The sequence below is a fragment of the Lonchura striata genome, chromosome 22 (genome assembly GCF_046129695.1).
Source record: "Lonchura striata isolate bLonStr1 chromosome 22, bLonStr1.mat, whole genome shotgun sequence".
NCBI lineage: Eukaryota > Metazoa > Chordata > Aves > Passeriformes > Estrildidae > Lonchura > Lonchura striata.
Window position 1 is genome coordinate 8,976,467 of NC_134624.1, and position 18,317 is coordinate 8,994,783.

The 18,317-nt window shown below is 51.5% G+C and overlaps 1 protein-coding gene across 1 annotated transcript in view; it reads right to left on the reverse strand.

Annotated features, from left to right (window-relative positions):
• Positions 1 to 18,317, reverse strand: part of GPSM1 (G protein signaling modulator 1) — a 63,822-nt gene that overhangs the window by 35,706 nt on the left and 9,799 nt on the right. The window contains exons 2-8 of the mRNA XM_077787915.1: positions 6,605 to 6,826; positions 6,041 to 6,176; positions 5,534 to 5,676; positions 4,351 to 4,474; positions 3,535 to 3,650; positions 3,192 to 3,347; positions 1,476 to 1,584 (exon numbers count right to left, since the gene is read on the reverse strand). Coding sequence (XP_077644041.1) covers positions 1,476 to 1,584; positions 3,192 to 3,347; positions 3,535 to 3,650; positions 4,351 to 4,474; positions 5,534 to 5,676; positions 6,041 to 6,176; positions 6,605 to 6,826 — 1,006 coding nt within the window. The remainder of the gene's footprint in view (positions 1 to 1,475; positions 1,585 to 3,191; positions 3,348 to 3,534; positions 3,651 to 4,350; positions 4,475 to 5,533; positions 5,677 to 6,040; positions 6,177 to 6,604; positions 6,827 to 18,317) is intronic.

Below are 18,317 nucleotides of genomic sequence, written 5' to 3' on the forward strand. Positions count from 1 at the left end.
CCTTGATGCTCATTTATTAAGTGCTTCCCTGACTTCCACTCATCTCAGATCATCTCCAAAGCCCTATTAACAACCAGGAACAGACAGGCAGGACAATGACCCCGGGCAGGAGCTGCCACACACACCCCAGCAGAGCCCTGTTTCCTGCCCTCAGCCTCCCAGGAGCTGCACTCTGAGATGACAAAAGCACTCCAGAGCAGTGTCCTGGAGCTGGGGCAGCTTCCAGGGGTTTTAGGTACAGATCCTTTATTCCAGTGGGATTTTGTGAGTAACCTCTGATCAACCTGCAGCAGCTTTCAGTGTGGTTACTCTGAGCTGGTTTCATTTGGAGTCAAATGCCACCATTAGATTTTTGTTGGGAATAAAGTGATGTGAAGCGAGTTATGAACATAAGCGTGAAAAGATTGAACTCCATGAGGTTTCTCCTGGCCAAAATCCTGGTGCTTGTCAAAGGGACAGTCTCTGCACTGCTCCATAATTCATGCTGGGGGGACTTCAGCCATGTGCCACGAGGAACCCACTCCTGACACAGCTGGAGCCACAGGCAGCACCCTGCAGTGACAACACTGGGACTCCCCACCCTGCTGGGTCTCCCCTCCACCCCCAAAGACCCCAGACCACCAGTGCTGATCCTCCCAGGGCCCTCAGATGATGCCTGGCTCTGAGGGCTCAGCCCAAGCCTGAGCAGAGTTGGGAAAGTCCTAAGATGTACAGGGCCAAAGAACAGTATTTCTTCAGTGTGTCTGATAAGTATAATTAAATCTGTAATTAGGCTGCTGTGTCAGCCCTACTCGGAGATTTAGCCAACCTAACAGACAGGCAGGAGAACACCCAGCACACTTACAGATGGTGATTTCAATTAGTGCTTCAAGAGGGCAATTTCTTCATCTGGGGAAGACTAAAGAGGCCACAGCCTATTTCCTCAACACACTGAAAAGAGCAAACAATGGAATTCTGGCTTTCTGCACTTCTGAGCCTCCTGAAAATGGCAGGAAAGCTGCAGAGAGCTGGACCAGGCCAAGGAGAAAGCAGAGTAGCTGCACACACAACTCCCCGGAGGGGTGGCAGTGGCACAGGCTGTGCGCATCAGGGACAGCATCCACTGCACCAGGACACTGCAGCTCCAGCTCAGCTGGGATCTCCCCGTGCTCAGCAAAGTGGGATCTCACAGGCTGCACTGCTCTGGGTGCACAACACCTTGGCCAGCCAGTGGACAAGTCCCCAAGGTCCTTTCTCACCCAGAACTTTGGTTGAGAGCAAAGTACCGCTCACACGTTTGCTGCAATAAGGGGCAAGGCTGGGAGCCTCCCATCTAAAGAGTTTTCCAGCCCAGCTCTGCAGCTCCTAAGAACACCAGCACAGTGGAAGGGCTTTCCAGAGCAAGGTAACTGCACTAATATAACTCCTTGGCATAAAACAGTCTCGCTCTCACCAGGAGTCACAGGTTCCCTCTGGTTTGCACCAGCTTCTCTTACCTCTTGGGAGATTTCAAGATGTTTCCTTGCAAAGTGCAAAGCCTGCTCGTGGCTCCCCAGGGACACGTAGGCATTTCCAAGACTCCAGCAGGCTCTTCCTTCTCCCACCCTGCAGGACAGGGAACTGTCAAACCACAGAAATGCTGGGCAAAGCCCAGCTGGGCCTTTTGGAGAGCACTGACAGAGCTCCTCGCTCTGCTTCCACCTCCACAGAGGTTCTACGCTGGAAAATGAAGCGTGCTGGACACTTGAAACTCTTCTTACACTGAGCTCAGCAAGAGCTGGGGATGAACAGCCTGGGAAAAGCAGGATTGTACCCACAGGGAGAAAATTAAGCACTGCAGCAAGGGCCAGGATGGTTTGGCTTCCCTGCTGAGCCCCAGCCCGAGGGGAGAAGCAGAGCTCCTGCCCAGCTCCCCCCAACCCCACCAGGACTCCTGTCAGAGCTGCACAGGGAGAATGCAGCACCCAGCTCTCAGAGGATGCACCACCAGCCCGAGCTGAAGCAGCCAGGAGAGAACTCTGCAGGCAGCAGCTCCAGCTGAGCCCCAGCACTGCATCACCAGGGCGAGCACAGCACAAAGCTGCACCCAGCAGGGCACAGGGACAGATTCCACGAGGTGTCCAGGGCACTGCTGCAGGTGTCCAGGGACTGCAGGGGATGCCCTGTGCAGCCCCCCAGCCTGGCTCCCAGGAGCTTCAGCAGCTGTTTGCAGGAGCAGGCAGAGCCTCCTGCTCCCCAGAGCCTGCTCAGCTCTGCAAACGAGCAGATGTGGGGGGAGAAGGGATAAAAAAAGCACCTGGGGGCGCAGGGGGAGGTTCAGCATGACTACAACTCCCTTTTCTGAGGTTTGGGCGGGTTGATCAGCATTCCACCGTTTTTCTTGTCACCCTGTTCAATGCCTTCTGCTCACAGGGTGTGTTCCCAGAAATGCAGGAGCCCACAGGCCTGCACCCCCACAGCATGATTCACCCTTGGGTGGGATCGTGCCTGCCCCGAGCAGAGGCTGCCCGGGTGGTGGCACAGCTCTCCCATCCTGGTGTCCCTGCTCCATCTAGTGGAGGACACCCAGCCTCCGGAGGAACTCAACACCACGCTGCAAAACCACCTCAGCTGCAAGGGGGCTCAGGATCAGAACAGCCAGGAGAAAAGAACCAACATCTCAAAAAAAAAAATTAAAATTTAAGACAATTTAAAAGGCAAAGCCTCCTAAGTAATGAGGAGCAAGACCAAGAAACAAGAAGCATCATCTGCACTCTGTCTATGCAACATCATCTGTACATGGAGGTTTCCAGCATCATCCCAGAGCAACAGGGCAAAGTGGCACATCCTGTGTGCCCTAAACACACGGCTTTTAAGGGAAATACAACTTCTGTAAGCATAAGGGAGCTCTTGAGAGGCCCTCCTGGGAGAACACAGCAGCAGCCACTGGCAAGGCACTGAGCTCGATGCATCTTCTTGAACCTGGTTTCACCTTTCTCCTTAGAAATCTCACTCAGCCCACACAGACACAGCACTGAGGGCACAATCTCCAGGTTTGAATGATGTGAGAAAGGTGAATCAGGTCAAGATTTTGACAGATGATTGGACTAAGGACTGGCTGCCCAGAGATGCCTAATGACTTTCAAGCATACACATCACTGGTGCTTAACCCCAGCAAGAGAGAAGTCAGAGAAGGGTCAGGGCTCTCCACCCTCACCTGAGGCACTCCTTACCTGTCTCCCAGCTCCTGTGCTATCACCAGGTGCCTCAGGTGGTATTCAATGGCTTTCTCATAGTCTTGAAGCAGTGTGCATGTGTTCCCCAGGCTGTAGCAAGCCTGGGCTTCTACTGCTTGGTCCTTGAGCTGCCTGGAGAGCTGGAGCGTTTTCCTACAGGGAACAAACAGCAGGAACAAGAGCCCTGGTCACTGCCAGGCTACGGGGAAGTCACCCCTTGGAGCAACACCCTGCACGGCCAGCACAGCAGCCCTGCCAGCCCAGGTCCCTTGTCACAGCCCCTGGAACTGGGGGCTGGCTGTGACAGCTCAGGGTCCCCAGGAGCAGCCCTGGCACTCACTTGTAGTACTCGGCAGAGATGTCGAACCTGCCCAGGAAGATGTGGGCGTTGCCCAGGTTGCTGTAGGCTCTGCGCTCGGCAGCCTTGTCCCCAAACTCCTTGGCGATGGCCAGGCGCTGCAGCAGACACAGCTGGGTCAGCACACACCCCTCTGCCCCGCAGCAGCTCCCCTGGGCAGCAGCTCTCGGGGCTGCAAAGCTCCCACCCCCGAGCTGATGAACCTGCCTGCAAGGGGGGCTGCAGCAGGAAGGGCTCTGGGGAGAGTGGGAGCGATGGGAGCATCCCAGTGCTGTCCCCCCAGCATTTAAAAACCAGAGCAGCAGTGGATTTCCACCTTCCACTGCGAGGGAACTGATGCACACTCTGCAACAGAAGCTAAATTGCATTTGAATTGGGGCAGGGACTTTGTCACCTCACCTCCCTGTAAAGCTTTGCAGAAAGTTATTATGTTCTACAAGCAGCATTTATTCTTGATCAACAGCTCTTTCAGCAGCTTAATTAAATTCATGGCTCGCATTTATTAAAATCTAGACTGAGACAAATTAAGAGCAGAAAAAAACTCCTTGCTAGACCCAGCTGCAATTTGCCCTTGGATACCTCCTTTGGTTTCCAAGCCAACAGCACCCTTCCCTCGAGCTGCTCACGAGGTGCTGATGGGGGCTGGAGTAAGAATTGCTCAGTGTGAGTTGGTACAACAGGGCAGACCCTGGGGCTCGCACAGGAGGGAGGAAAACAGCTGGGGGAAACTTCTCCCTGTGCTGTGGTGAGAAGGAAAGCTGCTCCCAGGCCCAGGCAGGGAGCAGAGGTGTTTCCTACCTCCTTGTGGAAGGCAATGGCCTCGCTGAAGTTGCCCAGTAAGTACTGGGTGTTGCCAAGGTTGCCGTAGGCACGGCCCTGTGCAGCTCTGTCCCCCAGCTCCTTCACCAGGGACAGGTTCCTCCTGAAAGAAACCAGGGCAGAACATCCATGAGGCGCAGCCCTGCAGGGACACGGGTGGGAACCTGCAGAGGAAGGAAGGAGAGGCAGCCCTGCAGAAGGCATTTCCCTCCTGGCAGCTCCGGCCAAGGGTGCAGGTCCTGCTGCTCTGCTCCCTCGGGCCATGGGTGTCACACCTGTGCTCACACACCTGATCCATCCCACATTAAATCAGAAATGGCCTCACTGCAGCACCAGGGCCACAGGAAGAGGATTTCCCTGTCCTGCTCCAGGGACAGAGGCCAGATGCACAGTTCAATGCCAGGGCTCTGCTCTGGGAGCCTCCTGGCATTTCTTTATCTTGTTTTTACCCCCTTTACACACACAGCACACAGAGAATGGTCGAGCACTCACCACTGGCACAATTTCTCCCTTTGGCTATGCCACATGCACCACTCCTTGGAAAAAGGGTGGTGAGCTGTTCAAAGGCACTATCACATCCTCAGACATGAGGGGAGGGATGTAAGATCTTATCACTCTCTTCACTTAAAAAGCCTATTTTAAAATACTGCACCACAAAAGCAGAACTCTGAAGTACAAGGAGAAAAACACAAGCCCAAAATTCTGGTGCCAACCCTCCCATGTGGCACACGACCGATCTTTGAAATGATTTAGGAAAAGGAAGGCTGGGACAAGTGAGATAAAGTGCAGATCCTTGAGAAGAACCAGGACTTCAAATGTTCCCTTGGGTGACAGGGTGGAGACACACAGGGATCCATCCTCACAGAGGCCAGCAGAGAGCAGCAGGGGCCACAGCAGCTGGAGTTCAGCTCTGGCAAGCAGCAGACTGCTGCACTTCATTGCACGACCACGATTCAACCCACAGCAAGTTTTACAAAGCCAGTGCCAGCATGAGTTTTAGCTCAGATTTTATAAAAGACCTTTTCTCACCTTCCTTGAGATTAATTTGCCAACGCAGCTTGGCATCTCAAGGAAATATTCCTAATCTATTACAACCTGCAAATTCTCAGCCAGTGGCCCCGTTGCCTGCAGGAGAAGGGGCTGGCCAAGCTTGGATACTTACTCATAATATTCTGAAGCTTTCTGTAGTGTGTCCTTGACTTCCTGAGACAGGTAGCCCGGGTCCTGGGCTGTGTTCCAGGATAAGTGCTTTCCCTTTGCATGGTAAACATTCCCTATATTATAGAGAGCTCTGGCTTCACCTACCTAAAGGGAGGAAGAACAGGCAACAGCAAGGCATCACACTTCACATCCCAGGATGGGCAGAGATGGTCAGAAGCACAAGCCCACATTTTCCTTTCCCCTCTTTCAGAAGCACAAGCCCACATTTTCCTTTCCCCTCTTTCAGAAGCACAAGCCCACATTTTCCTTTCCCCTCTTTCAGAAGCACAAGCCCACATTTTCCTTTCCCATCTTCACCTTCACAGCAGCAGGAGATGTCTGATGGCAGCCAGAAGGGAGAGCTTCACCCTGCAGCTCCTTCCAAAGCCCACCTTCACCAGATCACGTTCACTGACTTGCAGACAGGTTCTTTTTAAAGGCAGGAAGAATTTCCTGCTGAAACCATTACCTTGTCTCCCTGCTCCTGAGAAATGTCCAAGTGTCTCTGGCAGCAAACCACAGCTTCATCAAACTGCCCCAGGATTTTCAGGGTATTCCCAAGGTTGCCACTTGCCTTGGCTTCTCCAATTCGGTCCCCAATGGTTCTACAAGATGAAGGTGTTAAAGAGCTCAGAGACTTTTATTTATCAAATAAAAAATATCTGCTGGAGGCAGATTTAAGCTGCAGCTTCCCAGCACAGACACCTAGCTGGAGAGCTTCCCACAGGCTCCCACAATTCTGAAGGCAGATCCTTGTTCCCAATTTGCTGTTTCAGAACTGCTCTAATGACTGCAGGTCACTACAGGGAGTACTGGGGACAGAGGTGGACACTGCTCTTGCTCCAGGCACCCTGCTCACATGCACATCCCCTTCCCCACCTCCCTGCTCTGAAGGCAGCTGTCCCATCCTTGGTGAGTCCCAGGTTCTCCACAGGGCCAGTTTGGGATGTGTATTTCTGGGTTCAGGCCCCACAGAACCTGCCCTCACTCGAGGCTGTGCCTGATGAGGACAAAGCAGTGCTGACACACTCACCTGGCCAGGGTAAGGTCGTGCTTGTGGTACAGCAGGGCCTTGGAATACTCCTTCAGGTAGAAATAGGCATTGCCCAGCTGGCTGTAGATGGCACTGAGAGTCTTCAGGTCCTCTGTCCCCACCTGCACTGCTGCTTCAAAGAAGGCTGCCCCAGCTTTGAAGTCCCCAGCCTTGCACAAGCGCTCTCCTTCCAGGGCCAGCTCCAGGCAGGATGCCTCCATCCTGCCAAAAACAAGGGAATTGTTTCTAGAGGAGTGTGGCTGCAGTGCTCCCACTCTGCTCTGCAGTGGTCACAGGGTTTGCTTCATTGCACACCTTTAATTTTGCCCTGGACTCAGAACACAGGAGCATCCAGATTCCACCTGCAAGTGGAAGGTGTTCCTGCCCGTGGCAGGGGTTTGGAATGAGATGGTCTTTAAGGTCCTTTTCAACCCCAACCATTCTAAGATTCTCTGATTTACAGACCACATCTGCAAACAGCCAAGGGCAGCCCCTGGGCTCCCAGCAGTAACACCTGCTTTCCCTCCAGGTGCTGCAGAAGCCACTTATCCAGGAATTCATACCTGGACCATTCTCCCTGGGGTAACAGCAAGGGAAACCAAATTGTAGCAGGTTTTTACTGGATTCCAGAGAAAACCCTGGACTGTGCAGATTTTCTTGGCTGAGCAGCTCCCAGCACTCAGTGTCTGCTTTTCATTACCTCTCCTGCTGTCAGGTTTTCCACAGGCACTCAGCACATTGGCCTCCAGGCCAGCTCTCCTCCCGTGCATTTTCTGCCACCTCTGGCACTGGCACACTCCATGCTGTCAGAGACAGCACTGTGAGCAGTGACACTGCTTGAAGAGAGAGAAAACACTCCCCTCTGAGTGCTGCAAGCCCTAAATCACAGCTGTCCCTGTTGTTACACCATGCCTACCCAAGCTTTCATTGGAATTGTCCTGCCTGCTGCAAAGCCAGCCCCTTTCCCAAGGGGGATGGACACAGCACGTTCCTGCTCTTCTATCCTGATCCTTCTCTTTGCTCTTTTTCTGCTCAATTCGTTTGCAAAAGTCAAAACTATCTAGGTCAAAGGTGGACATGTGCTGAGGAAAAAAACAGAGTTCCCTTGTCCAGAGGCAGAACAGCAAGGGTCTGCCAGAAGATAATAATAAAGATGATAACCCAGCACCTTCCACCTGGGGGCACAGGGAGGTGCAGCAGGACACCCCAACCCTGACAGGTTCTCCCACAAACAGGCAATGTCAGAATCCGTGCTATTGATGATTCTGAGATTGTAAAAGTCTCTGTCAGCCCCGCTGCCAAAGCAGAAGCCATAATTGGTCTGTGCTGGTTTCCAGGTTGTTTATTCTGTTGATCTCTCACATGTTCTGCTGCCCTGCCCAGCTCTGTCCTGCAGGGCAGCGTGTGGGGCTCTGCCCTCAGGGGGATGTGACAAACATTAAATACCAGAAACTCCCTGGGCTGGATTTACAAGAACGTGCCAATATCTGTCACCTACGCTGGACAGTGTGTCCCCAGCCTGAACCAACAGAAAAATGCCAACACCACAGTGAGACATGGAGGGCATGAAGAAGGAGAAAAAGGACAAGGCACACCCAATTTCCTCCATCTTGTCCCCTTCGGACCCCTAATCTAGAATCCTAAAATTTTACTTTTGCACCCGTGCCACACTTAATTATTACTTGTATCAAACACTCAGAGCTGGTAATTCATCCTGTAAGGTTGAAAACTCTTTTCCATGGACAGAGATCACAGACAGTGTCTCTGGGGGCTCTGTCCAGGGGGGTTCCTGACCCCCTGTCAGGGTCCCAGGGCAGCCAGAGGGAAGCCCTGGACTCCCACATGGCAGCACAGAGCTTTTCTCAGCTGCCAGGAAACAGAGCCAGCTCCTCCAGGAGCAGCTCATCGACTGCCTGAAATTCAAACCCATTTCCCTGGCAATCTCCCTGCTCATCTCCCTGCTCTGTGTGGCTCCAAACACACACCTGGCATCCTCCAAAGCAGGATGACCACAAGGATTGCCCAACAAAAGAAAAACAGCATAAAACCCTGTTTGAAACTCTCCCTCCAAAGACTTCTTCTGCCTTGCTGTTCCTTTGTCCCCAAAGCCACCAAGGAACAAGGGGAGAAAGGGGTTGTGAAGCAGCTCCTGTGAGCTCCCACCTCAAACTCCCACACAAACATTTCATTCCAAAGCAAAGCCCTCATTTGAGTGGCTATTTTATGATACAAAAAAGCTGCTTGTGGTGCCAGAGCAGCATTTGTCCCTGCCTCAGCTTCTGTTTGATAGCAGGAATAAAAATATTAAGATGAAAAACATTTAATTGCTCTCTGCTGATCCTCTTGCTAGACCACACAAAAATGAGTAAGAATGAGTTTCTGCCTGGGATCCCACCAAAATTTCATCAGTCCCAAGGTAGGTCCATGGTTTGTAGATCATCATCATCATCATCATCAGGTATTGATAAACCTCTGCTGATACATCTCAAACAAAAGGAGCTTTGGGACTGAAGGAAGACAAGAAACAGCTTGTACTCAAATCAGCAGGATTAACTTCAGGCAGCTTAGAGGGGATGAATCTTGAGAGGACCTGAAATGCAGGAATGAGCCACTAGCACTGGAGATAATGTTGGATTCCAGTTAGAAGGCAGCAGAGACAGAAGCAAACTAACTTGAACTTGAATTTCAACCCAAACTGAGCTCAAATTTCAACCCAAACAAAACTCTTTCCAATATCCAGGTTGTCTTTGAGGAATTGAGTTCACCAGCTGTAAACAGTCCAAAAAACTGGGGTGGAGGCCAATTTCCCAAATTCATGGCATTGCTGTACAACTCGTGTGGAATTTGTTGGGTGATTTTAAGAACTTTGAACTGAAGGTTCCCATTCCCACAGCAACAAAACCCAGGTAATACATTGCAGGGGTGGGACCGTATCTGCCACACCCCAAAGTGAATTTGGTGCCCCAGAGCCCACTTGGTGACACGTTCACACTCTGTGGGTGCTGTCCTGGTGTTCCCATAGGAACTGTCCAGGCACAAGGCAGTGACACGACCTTCCAGTGCACACAGCCCTTAATTAAAATCTGTTTGTCCTTGCACAGGCTGCTCTGCAGAGTATCTGCCTTATCTAATTAGCATCACTGCTCAGATTTGGACCTGAGCAAACAAGAGGAAGGCACAGGAGGCTTTTCCCTGCATCCTGCTCTGCCAAGCCTTCGCTGCCTTGGACAAGAAACAAGGATTGCAATTGTTACCCACCTGTAAAAGCCACCTGCCCTGCAGAGCTGCTTTTGGGAAGCACCTCTGCATGCAGTTCAATCACTTCAGGCTCTAAAGCATGCAGGGAAGCAATGCCAAGGGCAGAAGAATCAACTAAAGGTCAAGGAACAAACTCAACCACACTAAAACTCCACTTTAAAAAGCTTCCAAACCCACAGCTCAACTGCCATAAAACACAGCTGAAAGGACAAACCTGGCACTAAAGGGAAAAGAGTCAATGACAACAAGGTCCAAGCCCTCCCCTACCTCTTCTGCTCCTGTGCATTGTCTGAACAGACACCCAAAGCCACTGGCAGAAGGAGGCAGTGGGGCTGAGGCCACGTACAAATGCAGTGTTTGGCCACTGCTGCACTCAGCAGTGTGCCCAGAATTCTGCCAGGGGAACGAGGGGGTGGCAGGATGCTGGCAGATGACTTGGTCCCCATCTGTGTGGCACCTGCCGGTCATCAGGCCAGGAATGGATGTCACCTCTCACACTCGTGAAGCAGAAAAGGGTGACCTCCCACCATGCATGGCAGGTGGAAACCTCTCCCCAATCCCTCCCTCCCTCCTCCTTAAGTTTTTCTTTAAAGGATAACTGATGTGAAGGCAGAAAGAGCTGAGAAAAACGGGAGGAGCATCCTTGAACAAGAATTCCCAGGGTCACCCATCACTGTCAGGCAGCAGCTAATGAGGAGCTGGAGCTCAGATTGCCTTTTGCCTGCTGCAAGCTTGCTCAAAGAACTCCACAGCAAAAATGCGCCTCTGGAAAAGGCAAAATAGAAAGATTCTCACATATCAAATGTTTTCAGCAATTTGGAGAAGGCAGAGAGAGTCCCAGGAGTGCTGGGGAAGCCAAGGACACTGTGAGAAATAAAGGGAACAGCACAAAGTGCCACCAGTGCCATTATCAGTGATCACCATGACTGCTGTCAAACACCGTAATTAGGATATTATAATTGGGTGATGACAGAGGTCCCCAGAGTGGGAACACCACACACTCAGACCTCCCAACACCCTGCTCAGGGCTGCCTTGCCCACAGCAACCCGTCACAGCTGACAACAACTCCATCGGGGCACACAGAAAATTATCATGTCACCAGACAGAGCCTGGGGTCACTTGTCTGCTGCCTAAAATATTGCAAATATCACAGGGCAAGAGAAACTCTTCCTGCCTGCAAGGTGAGACTGCCTTTAAAAAAAGGAGAGAAGGGAAAAGGAAAGGTATTTATAGATATTTGATTCATGGTGGTGGGGGGCGATTGCAGAACTCATTCCCAATCAGACCTCGTGTAGTTCAAAACTCCAAGCTTTTAGACAGAAGGTAAGGCAGAAAAAAACCTATCAAAACCACCAAGAGTAGTAAAAAACTCCCCCTAAGTATTTCTATTGATTTGAATTAGTGAAGCAACAGATTTTAGCATCTTACTTGCAATCTGATTAGGTCTTGTACAAAAATAAATCTAATTCCAGAGCGCTGGTGACAGGCAATTAAACATTTCTTCTGAACCAAAAAAGGATCAGATTTACCAGGTGCTCAGTGTAAATGCATATTCACTGCCTTAACGAACTAAATATGCATTTAAATAATTACTTTCTTTAAGGGCGTGCTGCCAGTCAATCAAGCTGGGAATTATTCCCCTTCAGCAATTTCCTCTCCCAGCCCTGCATGGCTCCTGTAGCTGAGAGGGAGCTGATGGCTCTGAACCCCCAGGTCCAGGTGGCCTCAGACCCTTGGGGATGTGTCCCTCCACTGATGGGGAGTGCTCCAAATATTTTCCTTTGCCTCCCTACCTGAGGAAAGCTGGTCCAGGTCCTCCTGAGGCACAGCCCGAGTTTATTCACGGTGAATTTATACCCATTTAGCCTCAGGCACTGCTCTTCTCTGCCTGGGGCACTCTCCCAAGGGTTTTGGGCAGTTTTCCCTGTTTACTCTGCCCCAGGCAGGGTCCAGCACATCCACACCTGCCTCTCTCTCTCACTTGCTCCCAAATGAGTTCCAATCTTTAAGAAAATCCCATTATTTGCTCCTAAACAGGTGATTTCAGCTTCCTACCCTCAAATACATTCTCTTTGCCACTGCACCAATCCATCATTCAGTCCCTCTTATCCACACTGCTCCTCTCCATCACCAGCACACCCAGCAGCAACCTGGCAGGAGAATAATGAAAATACTCAATTATCTCTCTCCCAAAGCCAGATCTGGTGGAACGTGGCCAGCACAGCCCCTCGCTCCCCACCCACATCACACCCCCAGCACCAATCCCCTCCTGACAAGCAGGTTTGTGTCTCCAACACGGGCTGGCAGGGAAGGTGACAAACAAACCAAGATACACACGAAATGAGCCTGATGCAAACCACTTTTGGAAGCTGGAGACAGCACACGGGAGCTGCTTCCCCTCCAGCCAAAGGGCAGAACCCCTGGGACACCCTGACCTGCACCTCACCTCATTAGTGAGGGGAAGGAAACAGAACCTCCTGTTGAGTTTGGAGAGGAAAAGGTCAGAGATGAAACCAGGAATGCTGCACCCAGCCCTCCCCAACTTCTGAACTGGTTCCAAGCATCTGGGCCAGACCCCTGCACATCTGGAGGGGAGGAGGTTCCCACTCCACACACTGCCACTGCCTGGAACATTGCAGTGAGTCCTTTCCGTGACCCCTGAGCTGAAAATCACAATATCCACACACACTCACTGCTGCTGGGGAAGTGTTTGCTCAGGCTGGAGCTGCGGGGATTACCCACACCGAGCGATTTTCACCGCAGGCTTTTGCTTGGGGCATGAAACAGAACATCCAGAGGGGAAAAACTCCAGGGAGTTCTGGAAGCTGCTGGGTCTGTGTGCTGGCTCCAGATTTCCTGTCCCCTCACTGCTGCAGCATCAGTGCTCCACAGTAGTCATTTCAGCTAATTGCCATCTACCATTAGCTGCAGAGTACTTACAAGGGATTCAATTCCACTGCATATTTGCTAATAAATCCCAAATGGCACTGAGGAAGACAGCTGTATTTAGCTGCCTTTACCCTCTTATTAGCAGTGCTGAATAAGACCCCATTTCAATGGGGAATGGCTCCAACAAGCTGCGTCATTGTCAGAAATCCAAATCCAAACTCCCCACTGCCTGCTGGAAAGCAAAAGTCATCCAGCATTCCCCTGCTTACACAACCTCTGTGCCTTTGATCCTTGGGGAGGGGGGAGCAGAGGACAGATGGGAGTTATTTGCTGTTTTCAGAGCATTTGATGAAGCAGATTACGACTCTGAGTTGGTAGGTGCAGAAACTTCAACCTAAGGACTCCAAAATATTTTGCAGAGGTGCGAGGGCAGCGATTGCCCCATTTTTCAAAAAGGCAGCTGAGGCTCTGGGGGAAGATTACACCTTGCTGTGAGCCAGCTGTAGGGAAGGGAAAAGATCCCAGGAGCCCTCCCTCCCTCCCAAGGGCCAAGGGGAATGAGGTGCAGCACTTCCCATCCAGGCAGGGATGCTCCCAGCTCAAACCACCACTGAAGATGCCCAAAGAAAAGCCCCCAGCTCCAGGAGCTGAAGAGATCCCCGACCTGCAGAAACCTGAGCCACACCTGGGAGCTTTGGGCTCTCAGTAAACGATACACTGGCAACGATTATCTTGAATCCATGACCCAAATGCTGCCCACAAATCCAGCTGGACCCACAGGAAGAACAAGGAGCACAAGGAAATTTTTCTGTGTCAGCTGAGGAGTGAAATTTCTAACAGGCAATGAGCACAAATTTAAGTCATTGTGCTCCAAAATTACTCAAGTATCAAAGGACTACCATGGATGTAATTAACTTCCAGCACTTGAAAATGCTCAGACGAGATTAAGGTGCAAATGTGAATTTCATCTCAGCCTGGTTAACGGTTTCACTTGATAGCCAGTTTCAAAGCACTTAAATTATAAGATGCAAATACTTTGCAGGGTCTGAGGAAGTGATGATTAAGGAGATATCAATTTGAAAATTAATTCATTAAAACATATTCTGACTCCCAAACGGGGAAAAAAATTATTATGAATCTACCAAGCGTATGAACTGATCAAATTCTCTGAAGGAGAACTGTGCAGGAGAGCTCACTCTTTCAAGAAGAGTGAGAAGGAAATGAGCCTGTAACACAATTTCTTTGCACAGCTCAGCAGCAGGGCATAAACCCAACCACCAGCAGCCACGTGAGAAAAACAGAAATGAATGAAGAGGCCAGGAGCATCAGCTCACCAAACACAAGTGGAGTCATGATGCTGATATCTGGGGCTGCTCTTTCCTTCCAAGAAACACAAAACCCAGCAGTTTGGGTTGTTCCTGCAGCACCTGAACCCTGAAAGGTGCCCTGGAAAAAAGAGCAGCAGCAAACCAGCACCTGCACCAGGTTTCAGACATTTCTATTTTGCCACAGAGGAGGCCTGGAATGAACTCAGCACAATGAAGGAAGCTTCCTGAGTTTTCCAAGGGTATTTTGCTTTCTTGTACAACACTAGCACCTTCAATGAGGTTAATCCATCACACTGCCACTGAACAGCACTCTGGGGATGGTTTCACCAGCAGTGAAGTGCTGCTTCCTTCAGTCACTTCCAGAAGCCAGAGAGCAGGAGAGGACATGCAGGCTGAGAGGCTTTTCATGACTAACTTACTTTGGCAACTGGGTCAACACACCTCTCACTAAAATATATGCTGCGATTTAAACAAACATACTGCAGAATCCAGCAGGTGACAATTACCATATACATTAGAAAAAATAAGTAATTGCCTTATCCACAGTCACACAATGCAAACAATCAATTTATTTGTTACCTATTTTATTTATGCCATTCAGCTTCTATTACCCACCAGTACAGAGGAGCTCATTCAGGTCAAACTTAACACTGAAAATGGGCACGTCCTGGTTTGGGGAGTTCTTTACAAATTCAGAAGAACCATAAATGAGAGAAAACCATAAATAAATCTCCTCAAAATTTCCCCCAGACACCCAGTGGGGGCTCCGCCAGGTCCCATGGGAGCAGTCTGAATGCTGTTCTGGGATGGGAGAAGGGGCTGCATGAGCCAGGGATGAATCCCCATGGATCCCAGGGATGGGTCCCCCTGGAGCCCCCAGGGATGGGTCCCCCTGGATCCCCCAGGGATGGGTCCCCCTGGATCCAACAGGGCAGGGGAGCAGCTGAGGACCAGAGCCAGGACATCTCTGACTGAGAACATCACAGCCTCCCCCAGTCCTGCCCCAGGGTCCTGCCACCCCCAGCTGCTGGCAGGGACAAGCTCAGCCCCACAAGTGCCACCAGCACAATCGTCCCAGTTGTTCTGGGCAGCTGCAGAGGCTGTGTGAGGTTTCCTTTCCTGCACAACCTTCTCAAGTGAAAGCAAGGCTTGTTTTCCCACAGGCCCCAGTCTATTCTCCATTCAAGCTGCCTGGAAACCCCTCCAGCTGCAGCCCCCACTGCTCCTTCCTCTCTCAGCCTGCCCGTGGCTCCTGCCTGCAGCAGGAAAACAACTGTATGGACAAGGTGCTGCCAAGCCCCAGATGCACCAGGGACTGCGGTACAGCCAAGCCCAGCCAGCCAAAGGAGCCACCTCTGCCTGTCCCACCCCATCCCAAAGCTCCTGCAGCAGGGGAGCTGCCCACACTCCCCTCGTGGTGCCTCCTTCCTGCCCACAGCCCCTGCAAACCACAGCCCCGGGATCGTCATCGTGGTGCAGCACAAAAGGAAACCACGACAAAGTTCCCACCATGGCTTTCTCCACTGGCTCCACAGCAGCCAGTCTGGTTCTGCTCCCTTCCTGTCACATCTGCTTCCAGCAGCCCCAAGCCAAGGGTTCCAGCCCAAGAGAGAGGAGCCTTCGGGATCCATCAGAGAACTCACAGCCTGGGTGTGAGCTCCACGCAGGCTCCGAGCCATCCCAGCTCACCAGGAGGATGCTAAGGATGCTCTGCAGCACCTGCACCTGAAAGGGGTTTGGTGGGGCCTTGGTGACAGGGCCAGCACAAACCTGGCCCTTGAACTTCCCGCAGAGCTCTCTGAAGAGCAAATAGCAGCAACCAGACAAACCCACTGAATCCAAACATGCAGCAACATCTTTTTCAAATGACCATCTGGTGAAGCCGGTGAGGAGGGTGAAATCAAGCCAGAGCACCCCAGGGAGAGCCTGAGATAGTCCCTCCCTCAGTGATTACAGCCCTGAGTGCCCCGAGCAGAGGGATTCACAAAAGTGGCTCTCCCAGGTCACACAGGGCACGTGGGCAGAGGCTGAAGCACTGCCAGGGCTGAAGCACTGCCAGCCACCAGGACAGATTGCTGCTGGCAAAGCTGCGGCGCAGCAGATTGCACCAATTTGACATTGTTTTTCTGCAGCTGTCTCCTGCTCAGAGGGCTGTTTAAAGCATTGTTGTGCTCTCCCTGAAAATTCCTGGGGTGCCAAAAATCAGGCATCAGCCCAGAGACACTCACGGGTTTAGAAAGCCAACAGAACAAGAGCTCACACTGGACACTGCCCTTCCCCCTGGCTTACGCAGCCACAGGGCATCCCTCCAGATTTTGTAAAGATAATTCCACATCTGCCTGAAAAACAAGGGAAGAGGCTCCCCAGGAGCTCAAATATCAGCCAGGTGTCCACTGCAACCTTTGCCAGCATCTCTAAAACTGCTCCTCCAGCTCCTCAGCGCAAACCCAAACCCAGCAGAGCAGCACCAAAAACTTCAGGGTGCTCTGTGGCCCTGTGGAAAAATCTCTGCATCCCACCAGTTAATGTGCAAGCCCCCAAATCCAAGCGTGGCAGCAGTCCCAGAAAGGCACACGGTCCCACACAAGGTGAGAATTCCACTCTGCTCTGCTCCTCAGAGAGCAGCCCTGCTGTCTGGCACTGTGCTGGGTGTCTGCTGCCTCTCAGGGAACCCTCCAGCACCCTGCAAGCTGCTTTCCCTGCTTCCACAGCACTGTGGGACTGATCCCCCCACCATACCCCCCCCCGGATTTTTAGCACTTCTGTCCCAGAATGGCTCCATGGAAAACATCAACCCTGGAACGTTTCCATGCAAATCCAGCACGGGGAGGATCCTGCTCCTCCCCACACACCACATCAGTTTGGCTTTGACACTGTGGCACAGTGCAGCTCACTCACAGGTGTAAATGCAGCAAACACATATTTTGAGAAGAGTTTGTAACATAGATTACATCCTTTATATGTAAAGTGAGCTCTGGTCCTGCTCTTCCACAGGAGGAGTTTGTACCGACATCATGTTTCTTGGAAAGTCTTCCCAAATACAGCCAAAATTTTCCTCTCCACAGATCTATTTTGGGTTTAATTTAGATCCTTCTTGCACTCTCACAGGTACTGCAATGAGTTTACAGACTACAGGCTGCTGCTCTGGAGCTCTGGGAGAATTCCCTGCTCCTCCTGCCTCACACTGGTGAGAGAAGGGAGGATCCAGCATCAGGCTCACACACATGCCCAAATCCAGGGAGCCCATTTATCCTGACAACTGAATTATGCATGTCTGCAGAAAAAGAAAATCTCTGCTCCTGCACAGAGACATCACCATCACCCAGCAGTGAAAAAAACACATGGCACAGCACCAGGCTGCACGGAAAATGTGCTTCAGGAGCAAGGACAGGGAGGAGACAGCTGACAGGACAACTCTTACCTTAACCCCTAAGGGTGGTGGGCTGGGGGAGCTGCTGCCATGCAGGAGCAGCTCTGTTTCCACAGAGATTTCGTGTGCTGGAGAAGCCTGCCTGTTCTACTCCAGGGCATTCCAGAGCTGCTGCATTTGTGCTGCACAAACAGCCTCCACGAACCTTCCAGGAGCAGTTCCATCCACCAACACACATGGCTTTAATTGGGGATGGGTTTTTTTTTTTCCCACTTCCATTGCAGTCACATGTTGGGAGCTGTTACTTTTCTCTCCTCTGTGTGTATCTGGATGGCTGCATCCTCACTCTCCTGAGCCATGCCAGCCTCAGGGAAACAGCTCTGAGAGCGTCAGCCTCGACAAATGACTCAGTTCTGTCTGGAGCCAGCCCTGCAAAGCATCTCCTGCCTTCCCTTCCCTTCTGAGCTGCTGCTCACACAGCTGCCCTGGGCAGCTCAGCTCTGCCCTCAGCACCTGGCCTTGGAGCCCCCGAAAAACCTGAGGGCAATTCCTGAGTCACACCAAGGAAACCTCAGCCAGGGCCATCCAGGAAGGGATTTCCACCGCCACGGGAGAATCACTTTGCTCAGTGCAGGGAACACAACATTTTTCTCTGCTCACTCCTCACCCTTTCGTGACAGATCCGCTGCTGGTCCCCTCTGCAAAGTGGTCACTCACTGGCACAGCTGGTGACAACCTTCTTCCAAAACCCCTGGTGCCAAAGGATGGTTTTAGTGAAGAGAACATCAAAGTGAGTTTTTCTTTTCTTCAGAACAGCAGAGGAAAATGTGAGTATTTTCAGTCATTTCATTATGAACTCCCCAGACA